The sequence below is a fragment of the Onychomys torridus genome, chromosome 9, assembly GCF_903995425.1.
Source record: "Onychomys torridus chromosome 9, mOncTor1.1, whole genome shotgun sequence".
Classification (NCBI taxonomy): domain Eukaryota; kingdom Metazoa; phylum Chordata; class Mammalia; order Rodentia; family Cricetidae; genus Onychomys; species Onychomys torridus.
In genome coordinates this window covers 55,570,319-55,587,772 of record NC_050451.1, presented here as the reverse complement: position 1 = coordinate 55,587,772, position 17,454 = coordinate 55,570,319, and the positions used below count along the sequence as shown (strand labels likewise).

Genomic DNA, 17,454 nt, shown 5'->3' with positions numbered 1-17,454 from the left:
TAGTGAAGGGAAGGAGGAAGCTTTCAGGACAGTGAGAAAGCCTAGTAGCCAAGTTTAAGACAGCTAGCCAGCTCTGGTTGTTGTAGCCCTTTAGGGACTCAGGTGATAGTGAGCTTTTGTATGTATTACTGAAAACATGAGTGAGTGAAAACACAACGTAAAGTTATGAAAGCCAAGCTTGAATGCCATGCAGTACTTGGGGAATGCTGTAATCTGCTAATGTACCCTTGAAGGCTTTAAATCCAGAAAGCTTGGTAACAGGTAAGTGAAGCCCAGGTTAGGATTATAGAATGCCTGGAAAAAGATTTCTAGTGTTTGGATTTTGCTACTTTCCTGTGACAAACTTATTTTTACATGGTGAACTTAACCTTTTAGTTACACAGTGCTTCAAGCTTTGAGAAAATCAGTCACAGTCACCATACAACTGGTACACCAAGTAATTGGGTTACTCCAAAAGCTCTAGGCCCTGTAGTGTGTATCCCATCCCTGACCCTAGCAGTCACCTAGTGCTCTGTTGTTGGTTCAGCCTCTGCTGTGCCATTTGCATCTAGCATTGTTCACTAGCCCAGTGCATCTGGAGATGTATCCATGCTCTTACTTTTATCAGTAGTAGTTCTTTCTTGCCGATTAGTGACATTTCATGTATGGATGTAAACCATACCCCAGCTTAGGTCATTGAGTTTGTCCAGTTCTCAGTGATTGCAAAACCTGAGCACGGTTGTCCAGTATTTTTTAGTTTCATTTTACTTGGATAAGTACCCAGTGCATGATAAAAAATTTTTAACCTTAGGCATTTATATTAGTTTTCTCATAGCTGACAAGCAGTTTAGGGATGATAAAGAGTTTGTTTTGGCTTATGGTTTGAGGAGATACAGTCTCATGCTGGGGAAGGCAATGGTGGCTGTCCACACTCTACATTGCCCTTCCCCTGGTTTTATTCAGCTTGGGACCACAGTCCCTGAGATGATTGCCACCCATGGGTTTTACCTCCTCAGCTAAACTAATCTGAAAACACAGACATTGGGAGGTGTTTCCTAGAGGTTTCCAAATTTGGTCAGGTTGACACTGCAGATTCACCATCACAGTGCTGAAGTGATACACCCCTGCGGGTTTGCAGTGTTGCATTCCTGTGAAGTATGTAAGTGCTGACCGCTTTGTCAGCAGAGTACTGCCTTTTGAGTTCTTTCTCATTTTGGTCATGTGAGTAGTATGTAGAGGTATTCTGGTGTTTCTGTGGAAAACGATACACTAATGGCTTTCATATCTGTTAACTACCTCCCTGTATAAGCTCTGGTAATTTGTTTCCAGTTTCTCAATTGTCTTTATTTTGTCCAAACGGCATCAAACCTACTTTGTAACGTTTAGGGAATTGGTATTATAAGCAGCTTTAAGATACATACTTGCCTTTTGGTACTGAGTTTGTGCAGTCACACAATATTTGCTGAGATGCTAAAATAATAGTAGTTCTCGGAAGTAGGATTAAAATGATCTTTCCTTGAATTTTATGACGTTTGAAAGTACATGCATATAACATCTGGGAACATGGCTCAACATGAGCTTGGCCTTTATTTTGTATTTTGAAGTACAGCTTGCCAGACCCTACAACCCAGATGGTTAGACACTTCAGCAGTTTATCCAAGATGAGTCAGTCCTCCTCCCTCCCTTCCCCCTCCCTCCCTTCTTTGTGTCACCTCTTTCTTTCTCTCCCTCTCCCTCCCCCCTCCCTCCCCCCCCCCCCCCTCTCATTTGTTTTTCGAGACAGGGTTTCTCTTTATATAGCTTTGGCGCTTTCCCTGGAACTCACTCTGTAGCCTGGGCTGGCCTCGAACTCACAGAGATCCGCCTGCTTCTGCCTCCCGAGTGCTGGGATTAAAGGCATGCGGCGGCGGCCACCTGGCTAGTAAGACAGTCTTTATTGTAAAATAACATTTTTATTGTCCTTAGAAAGACTCCTTTAAAGAGTATTTTGGTCTTTATCATTTCTTATTTATGAGAACATAACTGAATGCTTTGTACTGGACTATACATCACACTTAGTATAATGATTCTGCCAGTGTTTTCACTTTTATGAAACATGGAATCGTTAGTTTAAAAATCTTAAAGTATTCCCCATGTTGGAAGCTTTCATGACATAATTCTGTCTTTGTTGTAATGGTGTGTATTCTAATAAACATGTCTATTTTCTTTGTGTTCAAAAGTGTGTTACTAATATTTGGGAATACGACTTGGATTTATGGCTATTAGAATTCCATCCGAAATAATTTTTTCATCAAAAATGCTCCCTCCCATAATATCTGGCTTTAGAATTTTGTTGTTTTTTTGTTGGTTTGTTTTTGAGATCGTGGCTGGTAGTCAAGGCTGGTCTTGAAGTCTTGACTCACCTGTTGCCTCTGCCTCCCAATATTGGGATTGCTGGCTTGCACTACCATATGGGCTTTCTGCCTTAATTTTGAAGGCTTTGGGTTTGTTTAAACACGTCTAGCAACAGAGATGGGCACTTGTCTAGAGTACTTGAGTCTTGAGAGTTGATCCATAGTAACATCTCCAACATAACAAAAGCAAAAATGTCATCATGCTCATCAGCAGTATATAAATAAAGCCATGTATGGTGGCATTTATCTGTAACTCCAGTGCTTAAGAAGCTCGGAGTAGGATAGCAAGTTTGAGGCCAGCTTGAGCTACTCAGCTAATCTTGAAAAAAGACCAAACAAACAGTATATAAGTTAGAAAATTCACAAAATAATCAATGTTCAGTTGGTGTACAGGAAGGAAAAAAATTTAAAAAAAAACCAACCTTCCCTGGGCTTTCAAGATGGCTCAGAGGGAAAGTGCTCATAGAGCAAGCCTGGGCACCTAAATCCAGTTCCTGGAACCTGTGTGAAGAGGGAAGGAGAGAGCCTGTGCCACAGAGTTGTCCTCTGACCTCCACATGCACACGTCGGCATGTTCATTCCTCTGTAGGTCATACATACACATGGCGATAATAAACCTGACAAACAAAACAAGACCCCCACAGATATTTGATGGATTTCTTTGCATTCACAAATTAAGAGAAATATTTACAAGTCTGGTATTTATTATTATGTTTCTGATTGGTGGAATCGTTTTGTTTTGGTTTATTTTGGGGATTCCCCTCCCCCCCAATGAAAGTGTTCACAAAAAGACCTCGAATCTTGTTTCTGATGCCAGGGTGATGCATAGATCTAGAGTGTTGTTAGGAACACCCTAAGTGAATTGGGGGACAAAAACTGATGTCTTCTTGTTTTTGTTTCACTTATACAGCAGATATAATTTCTACAGTAGAGTTTAATCATTCTGGAGAATTACTAGCAACAGGAGATAAAGGTGGGAGAGTTGTCATCTTTCAACAAGAGCAGGAGGTAAGTGGTGAAAGTTCAGTGTCTCCTTTTCAGTTTGATATTGAAACGAATTTGTGCTGTAGAAATCCCTCAGGGTGGTGAAGCTTTAAAACCCTGAGTAAATATTTTGTATACAGATAGCTCATGGTTTCTCTTAGCTTTTTGTGTGTGTATATGTATGCCTTTGTTGTTTTTATTTGAAAACCCATTTTAATTGTAAAAACCTTTGGTTAGAGAAGAGAGTAGGAATTAGTGGGTTAATCCAAGATTTAACCAGATTTGAAGCCTTTACCCTCAGTGATAAGTTGACTTTCTCTCAAGGCTTAGCTGCTGTAATTGAGGGTGAGGTTGACTGGAAGAAAATCAGCCACATTATTTTACCATCATCAGTTTATACAAAAACTGTTACTAGGTCTTAGATGTCTGTGTTGCACTTGTACATATGTGCGTGTCATTAATGTTTGACACAGTGCTAGCTTTTAAAATAAGTTGGATGCGGTTTCCTTTCCTCTTTTATGAATTACGTTTGTAATACAGAGTCTGTGGTTAAGTATATTTCAGTTTTGTTTTTCTTACAACTTATGTACACTTATAAATCTGATTTGACAGGATTTCTCAAATTTTGTATGGACGCAGTTTGTCATCCTTGGCTATTTCCAAGCTCGCTGCAGTCATTTTAGGTCAAGGTATAACTTCTAAGACAGTTGGCTTTGAGACATCTGTCCCTGTCTGTCTGTAACATACTCAGAAGTTAATATTGATAAATGTCTAAATCAGAACACAGGGTAAGGTTTGAAAGGATTGTGAAATTCCTTAAATAAGCAAAGAATCTAGTAATAATACTACTACTTTGCACTTCTATAGCGCCTTTGACCTGAGGATCTCAAAGTGCTTTAGAAACACTAATGAATTAATCCTCACAACACCCCCGTGAGGTAGGTAATTTAATTTTAAAAGAAATGATTAATAGTGTCTGAATAGAAGGTGCACAAACACTAAATGTCTCCTTTTATTTCTTTTTAAATTTTATCTCTTTTTTTCCTTGGTTGGAAGAAAGTAAGACTCCAGAGCCTTTGCCTGGCAGAGAGTGATCTTGGTGGGAAGTAAGGCTGAATCAGTTTTCTGTTTTTGGTTTTGTTTTGAGGCAGTGTGTCAGGTAGCTCGCACTGGCCTTAAATTTATCCAAAGACCGCTTTGAACTTCTGATGACCTTGCCTGCATTTCCGGGAGTGCTGGGATTATGAGCCTATACCACCATGCCCAGTTTTATTTTTGCTGGGGATTGAACCCAGGACTTTATGCATGCTAGGCAAGCAGTGTGCCAGCTGAACCACATCCCCAGCCCACTGTTCTAGTTTCAAACTGCTAAAAACGTGACCGTAGTAATCTTTAAATACTTAGAGGTGACGTGGGCTTGCTTCCTTTCTTTCCAAACAGAAATATCGAGGTAGAAACAGACTGGCCATAGTGCCTCTGGCGTATCTTTTCAATTTTCCCCTTGCCTTTTTTTGTGTTAGATCCCCCAAAATGTGTTACTTTTATTACTTAAGACTTTAGACATTCTCTGCTCTTAAGAAACCTTTTTGGTTTTGTCTTTTTGTTGTTTGTTGAGATAGTGTGTCCTACAGCCTAGGCCAACAATGAATTTGGCAGAGAATTTGACCTTGGGTCTTCTGGCTCTACTTTCTAAGTCCCAGAATTATGGGTGTGTGCCACTACAATTGGTTTAAAGAGAAACTTCAAAATCAGTTCCAATTACTGTGTTTAATCTAGAAGGCAAAGAGTAATGCATATAGGCTTTTCAGTCTGGGGTTCTGGTTCCTCACTGAAGTCACCCCGTCATTGCTATTTTAAAGTGGAAGTTGTCAGCAGAAAGCTAACTTGGAAATATTTTGCATGAGAATGGAATCATTTTCACCTTCTGTAAGTGTTAAATTGCTATTAAATCAGATGTAAAAAGGAGTGGGAATTTAGGGCTAAATGATTGCTCTTATGTGAGTTTGTTAGTTTTCAAAGTATCCTAAAATCTTTCTAAAAGCCCCAGCGATAGTGATTGGTAATGAAAACCTGACATATTTAAGAGAAATTGTTTAAATAGTGTAAGTTTTTTAGAAATAGCCTAGTAATCCGTATTAGAGAGTAGTCTCAGCCTTGTGAGACAGTTTAGTGGGTAGAGGCCCTTCAGGCAAGCCTGATGACTGGTAGTTTGAGCCTCAGGACTCACGTGACAGAAGACACCCACAGGTTCCTCCAGCTTTTTTCTCTGGCACACCCCCCAGTGGAAAGAAATGAATAATGTTCTTCTGTTTTGTTTTTCCGAGACAGGGTTTCTCTGTGTAGCTTTGTACCTTTCCTGGAACTCACTCTGTAGACCAGGCTGGCCTCGAACTCACAGAGATCTGCCTGGCTCTGCCTCCTGAGTGCTGGGATTAAAGGCGTGTACCACCATTGCCCAGCTAATGTTCTTTTAAAAAAGAATAGTTTCTTATTTTCTGAAATTTCTCTGAAGATTCTGAAGTGCTGTTTGAAATAAGTACTGTCCTACGAAGAAATAAGCAGAATGGCTAACTTTTGATAATAACCCATGATAAGAAAAGGATTTATTTGTTTATATGCATTATTTTTAGAATTACTTAGTATAAAATGTGTTTTTAAGTTATAGGTTAAGTAGCAGTGATGATTTCCCCTCTGAAACTTTGTCTTGTTGGTAGTAATCAAGGTACTTCTGGCAATTAATTTTACATGGTTTTAGCTGTGTCTTAAGGGATAATTTTGGGTCTCTGTGAGTGTTTATGAATGTGTGTGCAAGAGCTGAGGGATTCACATCTATATTCGTGCAAGTAAGATGATCTTTTTCTAATTTTTAGGTTAAATTCCAAAAAGTTCCATAACAAGGCTATATTGCTTATTTTAGTAGGGAAATTGAGGATCAAAGTAAAGAGATTTCCCTGAGGACCACAGCCATGGTGTGTGTAAATAAATTCTTGGGTGTATCCTGAAATAGATGACCCATCTGGCTATTTTGTTTTTACAATTTAAAGTAGCTTTTGACAACAAAAGAAATATCTGAAAGTTTCCCTTTGGGATGATCACAGTCCAGGTCTTAGAAGGTTGGACAGCTGCCTTTTGATTTGTAATGAGTTTTGTTGTTTCCCCGGGATGCTCAGGTGAGGTGGTGAATATTGAAGTAACTGCTTTCGTTCTTTTCTTTTGAGATAGGGTCTTAACTGTCACCCTAGCTGACCTAGCTGTAGACCAGGCTGTCCTTGAACTCACAAAGATCCTCCTGCCTCTGCATCCCAAGTGCTGGGATTAAATGTGTGCACTACCACACCTTGCTGGTTCCTTTCTTTTTAACCAGTATTTTTGTTTATTCCTTGAGAATTTCATTTTTGCATGTGTTTTTGAACATTGCTATCTTGCACTCCTCCCTGAAGCTCCCTTTAACTTTCCTGTCTCTGTCTCCTCCTTTCTCCTCCTTCCCTTCTTTGACATAGTCCAGCTAGTGTGTCCATGTGTACACAAGGGTGTAGGGCCATCCACCAGACTCTGGGCAACCTACCACTTGGCTACATCCTGAAAGAAAAGTGACTCCTCCCTCCCCCAGCATCCACCGATTGCCAGTAGATCGTCAGCTAAACATGGAGCCTAAGTCCCTCTCCCATCTATGCTGAAATGCTGGCTGACTTGTTGTGCAGGTAACCACTCTGCTGTGAATTAACTGGTACAATGGCCTGATCTTGTCCAGAAAGCAAACATTTCCTGGCACTCTTCCCCAGCTTCTGGCTCTTAACTTCTTTGCATCGTTTCTGGGATGTTTACTGAGGCAAGGACAGGAGTAGGGAGTTAATATAGTGTGTCTTTTTTTTCCCCCCCCCCAGAGCTGAGGACCAAACCCAGGGCCTTGTGCTTGCTAGGCAAGCACTCTACCACTGAGCTAAATCCCCAACCCCAGGAGTTTAATATATTTAGGGCTGAAGCTCACAGTCACTTTGATCAGTTACTAGTTGTAGTTGGTTTTTTTTGTTGTTGTTGTTTTGTTTTTGTTTATTTACTCTTTTCTCTTTTGGGGGCCCGCCACCCAGCTCCCAAACACATGGAGTCACTCTTACTTAGGAATGCCTGGCCTTAGCTTGGTTTGTTTCTAGCCAGCTTTTCTTAAGTTAAATTATCCCATCTACTTTTTGCCTCTGGGCTTTTATCTTACACTCTTTCTGTATACTTTTCTTCTTACTCCTTGGCTGGCAGTGTAGCTGGATGGCTGACCTTGAATCCTCCTTCTCTCCCTTCCTCTTTTTCAGATTTCTCCTCCCATTTATTCTTTGCCTGCCAGCCCCACTTATCCTTTCTCCTGCCAAGCTATTGGCTACTCAGCTTCCCCCAGCCCCTGCTCTTATTAGACCAATCGGGTGTTATTACAGGCAAAGTAACACAGCTTCACAGAGTTAAACAACTGCAACAGAAAAGAAGGCAACAAGTCTTTGCATTATTAAACAAATGTTCCACAGCATAAACCAATGTAACACTAATATTCCACAACAACTAGTCTCTGTGTTACTATCTTCTGCCCACTGCAAAAAGAAGCTTCTCAGACCAAAGTTGAGAGTGTAACAAATCTATGGGCCTAAACATAAACATTTAGAAGGCAGTTGGACAGCATGAGCACGCAGCAAAATAGCATAGTAGAACCACCCCTTGACCTCCCACTCCTACCTTTAACTATGACCTTCTCTGGTCAAGGTTACAGAACCAGACATGAATTGCCTCCTGTGGCACAGTCCTTTAAATTCAACTACAAAGTAGTTGCTTACTTCTGTAACAGCCATGTCATTGTGGTAAGTGGGCACATCTTGCTTATTCAAGTTGGTGTTGTAGCATGCAAGGCCCATGCTGTATATGAACACAGATGTTTTTTATTCCCCAGCTGCCTGTGCAGCACCTCTTTTGTATGAAAGCTAGCCAGCAGGGAAGTTTCTCTATCAGTTCCAGATTTGTTTCTCTGTCCTGTAATTAGTCTGTGGTATTTGGTCAGTAGGATCTTTCCATCTACTTACAGTGAATAACCAAGAGCAATGACAATAGCATGTGTTGTTTCGGGTGCTTCTGGGGCCTCCATGACCAATGACTTAGAGGGAGATAACCTTGAGATTTTCATTTCATAACCTGTATCTTCTGAGAGCAGCATTGTCCATTTATGCATGGTACTGTCCTTCAAACTCATTCTCCCTCCCCCTCTCCCGAGACAGGGTTTCTCTGTATATATAGCTTTGTGCCTTTCCTGGAACTCCTGGTAGCCCAGGCTGGCCTCAAACTCACAGAGATCCACCTGCCTCTGCCTCCCGAGTGCTGGGATTAAAGACGTGCGCTGCCGCCACCCAGCTCAAACTCATCCTTGATTAAAATTATATTTTTAAATTAGTTTACAAAGTAGTTCTGGAAGGCTTTTTCATATATCCTTAGTGTTAGTAATTAAGGGGATTGCTTCCCTGATTTCTTTCTCAGTGTATTTGTCATTGATGTATAGGAAGGCTACTTACTGATTTGTATATGTTAATTTAGTGTCCTGCCAGTTTGTTTGCACAAAGTATTTATCAGGTCAGAGAGTTATGGGGGAGTATTTTTGCATCTCTTAGATACAGAATCATATCATCTGCAAATTGAGATACTTTGACTTCTTTCTGTCCTTTTATAATCCTTTTATTTCATTCTCTTTTAATGTTTTTTTCTACTTTTCTTTGAAGTTTTATTCATTCATTTATTTATGAGTGCTCTGTCTGCATGTACACCTGCACACTAGAAGAGGGCATCAGATCCCATTATGGATGGTTCTGAGCTACCATGTGGGTGCTGGGAAATTGAACTCAGGACCTATGGAAGAACAGCCAGTGCTCTTAACCACTCTTCAGCCCCTCTCTTGTCTTTTCTTAAAGTTTATGTTTATCGGTAGTTTGCCTGAATGTTTGTCTGTGCATCACGTGTATACAGGATGCCTGTGGACCTCAGAAGAAGGCATTAGATCTTCTGGATCTGGAGTCACAGAGCTGAGGGTTGGATGTGGGTTCTTTAGAAGAGCAGCCAGTGTTAATCACAGAGTTCCTGGTTCTCTCCTGTCTTATGTCCTAGCTAAGAATTCATTCCATCACTGTATTGAATAGGAGTATCTTATTCCTAATTTTATTGTGATGCTTTGAGGTTTTTCCCATTTAGTGTTGGTTATAGATGTGTATTATATATATAGCCTGTATTATGTTGAGATTTATTCTTTCTATCCAGGACTTTTAGCATGGAGGGATGTTGAAATTAGTCAAAAGCCATTTCTGTATCTGTATTGATGGCCACATGATTTCTGTCCTTTCGTTCATTTGTCCAATTCATAACATTTACTAATTTATGTATGTTTAACCATCCACCTCTGCATCTCTGGAGTGAAACCAATTTGATGTGATCTGTTTATATTCCTAAGTTCAGGCAGCAAGATGTAGTTTTTCTTTGTTTTAGATCTAAGTTCATCAGGGTAGTTGGTCTGGGTTACAAGTTTGTTGCTTCTTTGTCTGGTCTTGGTGTCAAAGTGATACTAGCATAATAAAAAGACTAGGGTAACCTGGCTCCCTTCTCTATTTTATGGAATAGATGAAGAAGCATTGGTGTTCTTTGAATGTCTAGTAACATTCTCCAATGAATCAGTCCATCTGGCCCTGGACTTAGTTTGGTTGGGAGACTTTTTTTTAAAAGAATACCTTAAGAAAAAATGGATATCACTATGTAGCTTGTCCATCTCTGCCTACCTAAAGGTGTGTGCCAAAATTATGATCTGTTTATGTATGTTTCTGGGTGTGTATGTACACATGCCATGTGACTTACGGAGGTCAGGGGACAACTTCAGGGAGTTTTCTCCTGGTCCCTGGTGGGGATTTTTTTTATTTTTATTATTTTTTTCCAGTTTTTTCGAGACAGGGTTTCTCTGTGTAGTTTTGGTGCCTGTCCTGGATCTGGCTCTATAGACCAGGCTGGCCTCAAACTCACAGAGATCTGCCTGGCTCTGCCTGCCAAGTGCTGGGATTAAAGGTGTGCACCACCACTGCCCAGCAGGTTAGGATTTTTAATTACTGCTTCAATCTCACTGCTCCTTGTAGATGTGTTTAAATTTATCTCATCTTGATTTGGTAGAACAGTTTTCTAAAAATGCATCCATTTCTTTGCGACTTTCCTAAGTTATTGACTACATGTTTTCTTAGGTAAGACTTAGCAGATTTCTGAATTTCATTGGTATCCACTGTAATAGATTTCTTTCATTTCTAATTTTATTGATCTGGGTCTTCTTCTCTCACTTTTGGTTAGTTTGGCTAGGGGTTTGTCTATCTTGTTTTCCCTCTCAGAGAACTAGCCCTGTGGTTGATTGATTGTTGTTTGGTTTCCCTTTTGCTAATTTATACTCTGATCTTCACTGTCTCTTCCCACCTGCTGATTTGTTTGTTTGTTTGTTTTCCAGTGTGTTGAGTAATTTCTCTAACTTGTTACTGCAGGTGCCTAGAGCTCTAAACTTCCCCCCTAAGACTGCCTTCATCATATCACATAGGGTTGGATATGTTAATACTTTCATTTTTATTTGATCCTAGAAATGTTTTTCTTTCCTTCTTGATTTTAGTGTGTTGCTTAATCTTCATGAGGTAGTGTATGCGAATGAGTTTATCTTGCTGTTAACTTTGTGCTTTACTCTATTGTCATCAAATACAATGCAATGAATTGTTTTTGTTTTCCTATGTTTAAGACATGCTTCCTGTCTGAAAGAGATGTGATCAGTTTTCAGAGAAAGTTCCATGAGCTCCTAAGAAAGTGAATTCTACAGTGTTTGAATGGAAGGAATGCTTTGTAGGTGTCTGTTAAGTTCATTCGATCTGTGATGTCATTTGATTTTTAAACTCTTTTTCTATATTCTTACCTGGCTGACCCACTACTGTTGTACTGGGACTAGTAGGGTTAGGGTGTGCAGTTGTGTTTGGGAATGTGGGTGTCTTATACTTAACATTGCTTCCTGCTGGGTATGGGCGAAGGTATCTTTATTTTGAAAAGAAATAACTGTTACTCTAGTGTTGTTTATTCCTCTTGTGGCCTTGTAAATGGGTTCGCTTTTCTCTCCCTTTAGATATCTTCTGTGAAGCCTATCTCGTGGTCATAAGTTGCTTTAGTCTTTTTTTTTTTTTAAAGATTTATTTATGTATTTATTATGCAGTGTTCTCTCTGCAGGTATGCCTGCATACCAGAAGAGAGCACCATATCTCATTATAGATAGTTGTGAGCCACCATGTGGTTGCTGGAAATTAAACGCAGGACCTCTAGAAGTGCTCCTAACCTCCGAACTATCTCTCCAGCCCACTTTTTATTTTCATTGTGGGAATTTTTATTTTTCCTTCTGCTATGACATACAGTTTGCTGGATGGAGTAGTCCGGATTGGCATTGGTTACTTTCAGAGCTGAGACTTCCTGGTTTTGCAAGTTTTGGTTGCTTGGCTGCTGTGCTCTTGCTGCTTTGAGATTACTTTCTTTGTTTTGTGTATTTGGTGTTGGAATGGTGGTTTGATGAGGGATGTTCTTCTGTCTGTGTTCTGAATGCCTCCTGTGTCACCTCTTCCTGAGAATTTTTTTGATCTTGGAAAATATTTTCTGTGCCTCTCTAAGCATGGCCATAAGCGTTAAACTTGCTCTTTTCAGAGTGAGTGTGTGTCTTGTAATTCTCACTGGTACCTCATTATTTTATCCTTTTCATAGTTGGGCTGTTCTGATTCTTCCACCCTGTATTCAAGAAACTCAGATACTCTATTTTCCTTGATCTGTTATATTGCTGAGACATCATGGGACTTTTTATTTCTCACATTTGAGATTAGTTTTTCTTCAGTGTTTCTCTTTGAATTCTTGGTTCTTATCCATTGCCTTCCTTATTTCATTCAACTGTTTGATTGTGTCTTTGAACACTATTTTGAATTCTTTGTCTGGGATTACGTCTGATTTATTCTCACTAGGTGCCATTACAATGACTAAGTTTTGGAGGAGTTCTGCAAATGGGACTTGAATATAGTAGAGTTGAGTGTGTTCGTTCTAGGAGTTCAGGGTGCCTGGTTTAAGAGCTGTGCTATTCCCCAAGTAGGACCAACTGGGAGTTGAGGCCACAGCTGTGTGGTGATAGTAATAGTGGCCTCTTTTACTTTAATAGGTATGGATTACACTTAGATTTTTACTTAATAAGATTAGGAGTAATAGGGTGAACAAGCATAAGAAATAAATATTAGATTGACTTTGAAGAAAAAATTGAAGTTGAGGAAGGAAAGTTGGTATAATGTTAGGTCTACAGATTTTAAAGATCTGTGGGAAGTTGCAATTAAGTAAAAAGAAGGACAAGGATGACAGAAAGAAGTGATACAGGATAAGAGGGAGTACATGAGAGGCGGCTGATATCTGTGTATAATGTATACTACTGCAGCTTTAATTTCTACTATTGCTGGGGCATTGAGGTCGAGAGGCAAGGTAGTGTCACACACCTATAATCTCAGCACTTGGGAGACTTAACGTATTAGTGAATTTTGGATATCTTTAGTAGATAGTTTTAAAAACTCCAGTAAGCTGTTGGGGCTGTCTTTTTTTTTTTAAATGATTTATGGGCTTTGTATACTTTACACAAGAACTCATCGTAAAGTACATTAGTTGACAGTGTGTCCCATGGTTTGGCTTGCCTTTTCTTTTTACTAGATGATATGTTTCTATAAACAGGTTATTAATATGAATCCAGTTGAAAATACTTTTCTGACATAAGATCCTGGATGCTACTCCCATGATGACTTAGAGCTATATTGTTTAGTGTGTAGCCACTGGTCATGTGGCCATTTACAGTCTAGTTTATTAACGAATAGATAAGCCAACCCCCTGTTGTCGTGGTAGGGGAGTGAAGAGAAAATACCATACGGTAGTTAGGGCTGTGATAATGAGGCTGCTGATATTCCCAAGGCCTCCACCTGAGATTCTTGGCACTATGCTTTCCTGCTACACTGGGATGCCATTTTAGAAATGCTGAAGTATGGAAGATGCAAAAATGGATGGAGCTTGGACTTTTCAATGGTGAGGTTTTCACGCAAGTAACCAATAAACCCATCTTAAAAGCTGGAAAATGAATGAATGAATGAGCTAGCAAGACAGTCATCCCATCCAAGAGTTGTGGTGCGCGCCTGTAATCCAGCACAGGGGAGGCTGATGGGGAGAATCACAGGCCCAAGGCAATCCTGGTTTACATAGCAAAGCTGGAGTGAATGAAGGAGTGAGTGAATTTCCCTTTGATTATAGTAGCCATATTTTAGGTGTTTGTTGTGTGACCAGTGCTTTCTTCCCATGTAGCAGGTAGCAGACAGTTGTCCTAGAATTATAGTCACTCACTCACCTTCGTGTCTGTAATGTGGTTTTGGCTTGAGATAGGGGCCTGGTTGCCGGTGGATGCTGCCCAGCAAGGCTCTCATGGTCAGAATCCAAGCCTGGCCCCCTCTTGGCGTGTGTGCCTTGTTTGCATCTCTCCTTGTCCCTGTTGAGTGTGGCTCTGACTTCCTCGCTGCACTCTGCCGAGTCTTGTTAGGACAGGTTCTCTTTCTCTTCTGTTGCTCTTGGGAATGTGCTGTGTGGAGTGAATCTAAGTAGGTCTTGGAGCTTCCTTCTGAAGCCCTTTCTATGTGGCCTGTTGTGCACCTCTGAGCCCCCTTGGCTGCCCCAAGCACCCCTCCCTTCATTCTTCTGGCTGCTACTGTTGAGGATAAACCACTTTACATTGCTTACAGAAGATTTCACACAAATAGAGCATCTGATGAGGAATAGATTTCTTGTGATCAAAGGGCAAACTAAGAAAAAGGGGATGTGGCAAGAAAGGCCATGGAAGAAAACCCAAGCGTAATACATTTTAGAGTGCATCATAATTCTCCGTGATGTAGGAGAGCTGATTTTTTGTTGTTGCTGTTTTTGTGAAACCCAGAAAGCCTTTTTCTGACTTTGATCTGTGTTGAAGACGTAAGACTTTCTTATTTTCATACTTGTGCACTATCATTAGAGAACACTGCTGCCATGGTCACTTAATCTAAGCACAGGTTCTTGTGTTGGAGGAAAGGTCAGGACTGGCGGCAAGCTCATTTCTGTAGTCTGAGTTATCTTTTTGTTAGTGCTAGGCCATTTTGCCTGTTAACTGTGTTCTTTACTGTTCTTCTGTAGTGCAGTGGTGTGTGGCTTCTTTTAACTTTTAGATACAGTTTTCTCTGTGGGATTTTTTTTCCCTTGGAAAAGGTACTTAAAGTCTGTAGCTACCAGACTCCTCCTTGATTTTGTTTTGGGAGCTTGTAATAGGTCGTGTGAACTTTTTGTGATTCTTGAGTCTGTAGGATGGTATTTTGGTTCTGTTTCTGAGAATTTTGATTCCATGGATTTGCATTTTTTTATTAAATACGGTGTGTAGTTTCTCTTTATTCTATATACTGTACTTGAAGTGTATATACTTGTGACACAGGATTCTGTTAACTATCCATCCCTTTTTAGCCTTAGATAGTCATAGTACTATATACAATTGTTCCTTGTTTAAATAGGATATAAAAATCAGCATACCCCCCAAATTGAGTATGTTACTGGTACGCTCGGCATTCTTAACATTGGCGGACCCGCTCACTGATAATTGGTGTGCCCAAGAATAACTGACAGTTATTAACAGTCCTAAGGACCCTGTTAGAAAAACAAACCAAAGTGTGTGTTTCCAAGAGAGTTGAACAGTTTTCTTCTGATGTGGATGGGGAACAGGTTACAGCTGTAAACATTTCAGTTGATAACTCAGTTTTCTTTAAAACAGTTAAGTCTATCTGTAAAATTACATTTTTATTTTAAACTATTTTCCCAAGTTTCCAATCTTTTTTGAATAAGATTTTTCAACAGTATTTTTCATGAACGTTTTTCTGATTGCTTGATTATAGTTTGCACTTGCTGGGGTACTGGTGTTAACTGCAGCCTTTCACAAGTAGTGTTCACATTAATCCCTTCAGCTGACCAGTCTGTTTCGGCAGACTGATGCTAAGTGAAAAAGTAAGGAAGCATCAGTGTGTAAGGTTCCTGTGATCAGAACTCAGGAGAGTAAGCTGTGTAGCAGAGGTTCAGGCAGGCATCACCAGGGTGCTGATACATCCTCGATTGATAGCAGTGTTCTCCCTCACAGTGTTCTCAGGATGGGTAGTAAGGGTCACATGGTGTTGGTTGGGTTTATGAGAGCACCTATCTTAAGGGGTTTTCAAAATACAGAAAGGAGGCTTCAGAACAGACAATACCAATCTTCACGTTAGCTAACAAAGCAGATAAATAGCTGTTTCTGAGCATTGTCTCCTTAGTTTTTACATTTTAGATGGTATCCATTTTGTGGTGTTGAGATTTCTTAACAGTATAACCATTTATTTAGTATGCAAGTTTATCAAATTAGTCTGTATTTTTGGTCCACTGCCTATTGAATGGATTTACTTACGAAGTGTTTTTTTATTCTTTGTAAAGCTTTCTTACTCCTCGAAGGACTTTAAATACAGAAAGTGGTGTGATAATATATAAAATAGAGCTGCCTGGTGGGCTTATCAACAATTTCAAAGTCTGTTGGAGTTGAATATGGTTAGATATGTATTTCAACATAGTCCAAATATTTTTTTTCTGTTGTAGAACAAAATCCAGTCTCATAGCAGAGGAGAATACAATGTTTACAGCACCTTCCAGAGCCATGAGCCAGAATTTGACTACTTGAAAAGCTTAGAAATAGAAGAGAAGATCAACAAAATTAGGTGGTTACCCCAGAAAAATGCTGCCCAGTTTCTATTGTCTACCAATGGTAAGTGTGCACCTTCTGTTTTCAGGCACCTACGTGGGCACACGTCCTACAGAGGATACAGCCCCTTCCCTGTACTGAATGTAAAGCCTACTACTTTTGTTTCTTTCATTGTTGACTTGCAGGTTTCAGATTCTAGGGTACCAATTTCTATTTAGGCTGATCCAGAACACGGAGTTGACTTTCTTACCAGCAGACGTAGAGACAGTAGTGTTTGTATTGTAGTACGGTTATGAATACATAGTAATGCGGTACTTTGGCATGCATGAAGAACCAGTGTTCAGAAAGTGTTCATTTCCCTTCCTTTTCATTTCTAAACTGGGCAAAGGACAGTTTCTGTGCCAGGATGATCTCTAGGAGAGAATTCGTCTTTGACTTCCATTAGCATATCACTTTCTTCTCAACAAAGCCACATGGCTGGAAGAAGATTCTTATACTAACTGTACTTGTGTACATGGAAAGTTGTTATTGAGGCTTAGAGCTGTATGAGATGGAGGCCAAAATTTGAAGTCCTGTATGACAAATTAGAGTTGAGTGATTTCTCTCCCTTCCCCCATCACTGGGACCTTGAGATTAAAGAGATGAGGGTGGTATTTGGAGATCTGGGTGGCGTGGTCTAGAAAAATTTAGATTAAAACTTTTTTGAGGCTGACACATGGTAGCAGAAATCTCATGTTTTCTCATCTAGCTATTATTAGAAGCAAATCTTAGCACTTATACCTTTCTGTTTGCAGAGTGTAGACTCATGACTTAGGGTGACAAACACAGTTGAAGATAACTAGAGCTCGCCTCATCCACTCTATACCCTGGAGTCTATTGTATTGAATTTTGAGGTCCATATGCAATCCATAAAATATTGCCACTCCTGATTCCACAAATTTGCCTCCTCAAGGCCCTATTTTTTCCCAATTACATTTTTTTAACCCCATCTTCTGCTTTTTTTTTCATACAAAATAGTACTTTGTAAATATGAGGCAAGGGAGGTAATGAGGCAATCTTAAATTTTAGCCCAGGCTAGCTTTAGCTTCCCCAGGCTGGGATTGCAAGCTTGGGCCACAAGACCTCATGGCAGTTCATATTTTTACTTTTTCTAAAGGGAGAATACAGGCCTTCAAGAGTTCAAGTAGAAACAGTAGTGTAATGAGGCCCAGTAGGGGCTCAAGTCTCCCTTCCCTTCCTCATTGCAAATCATTAGTTATCATTCACTTATGTATGTCCAGATGCAGC

At 40.0% G+C, this 17,454-nt stretch overlaps 1 protein-coding gene across 2 annotated transcripts in view; it reads left to right on the top strand.

Annotated features, from left to right (window-relative positions):
- Positions 1 to 17,454, top strand: part of Ppp2r2a (protein phosphatase 2 regulatory subunit Balpha) — a 58,557-nt gene that overhangs the window by 26,529 nt on the left and 14,574 nt on the right. The window contains exons 3-5 of one of the 2 annotated variants that reach the window (XM_036199309.1): positions 3,283 to 3,380; positions 4,224 to 4,294; positions 16,065 to 16,230. Coding sequence is in view for 1 of the 2 variants with exons in the window: in XM_036199308.1 (XP_036055201.1) it covers positions 3,283 to 3,380; positions 16,065 to 16,230 (264 nt within the window). In the remaining variant the exon portion in view is untranslated. The remainder of the gene's footprint in view (positions 1 to 3,282; positions 3,381 to 4,223; positions 4,295 to 16,064; positions 16,231 to 17,454) is intronic. The other variant, XM_036199308.1, reaches the window with a different exon arrangement.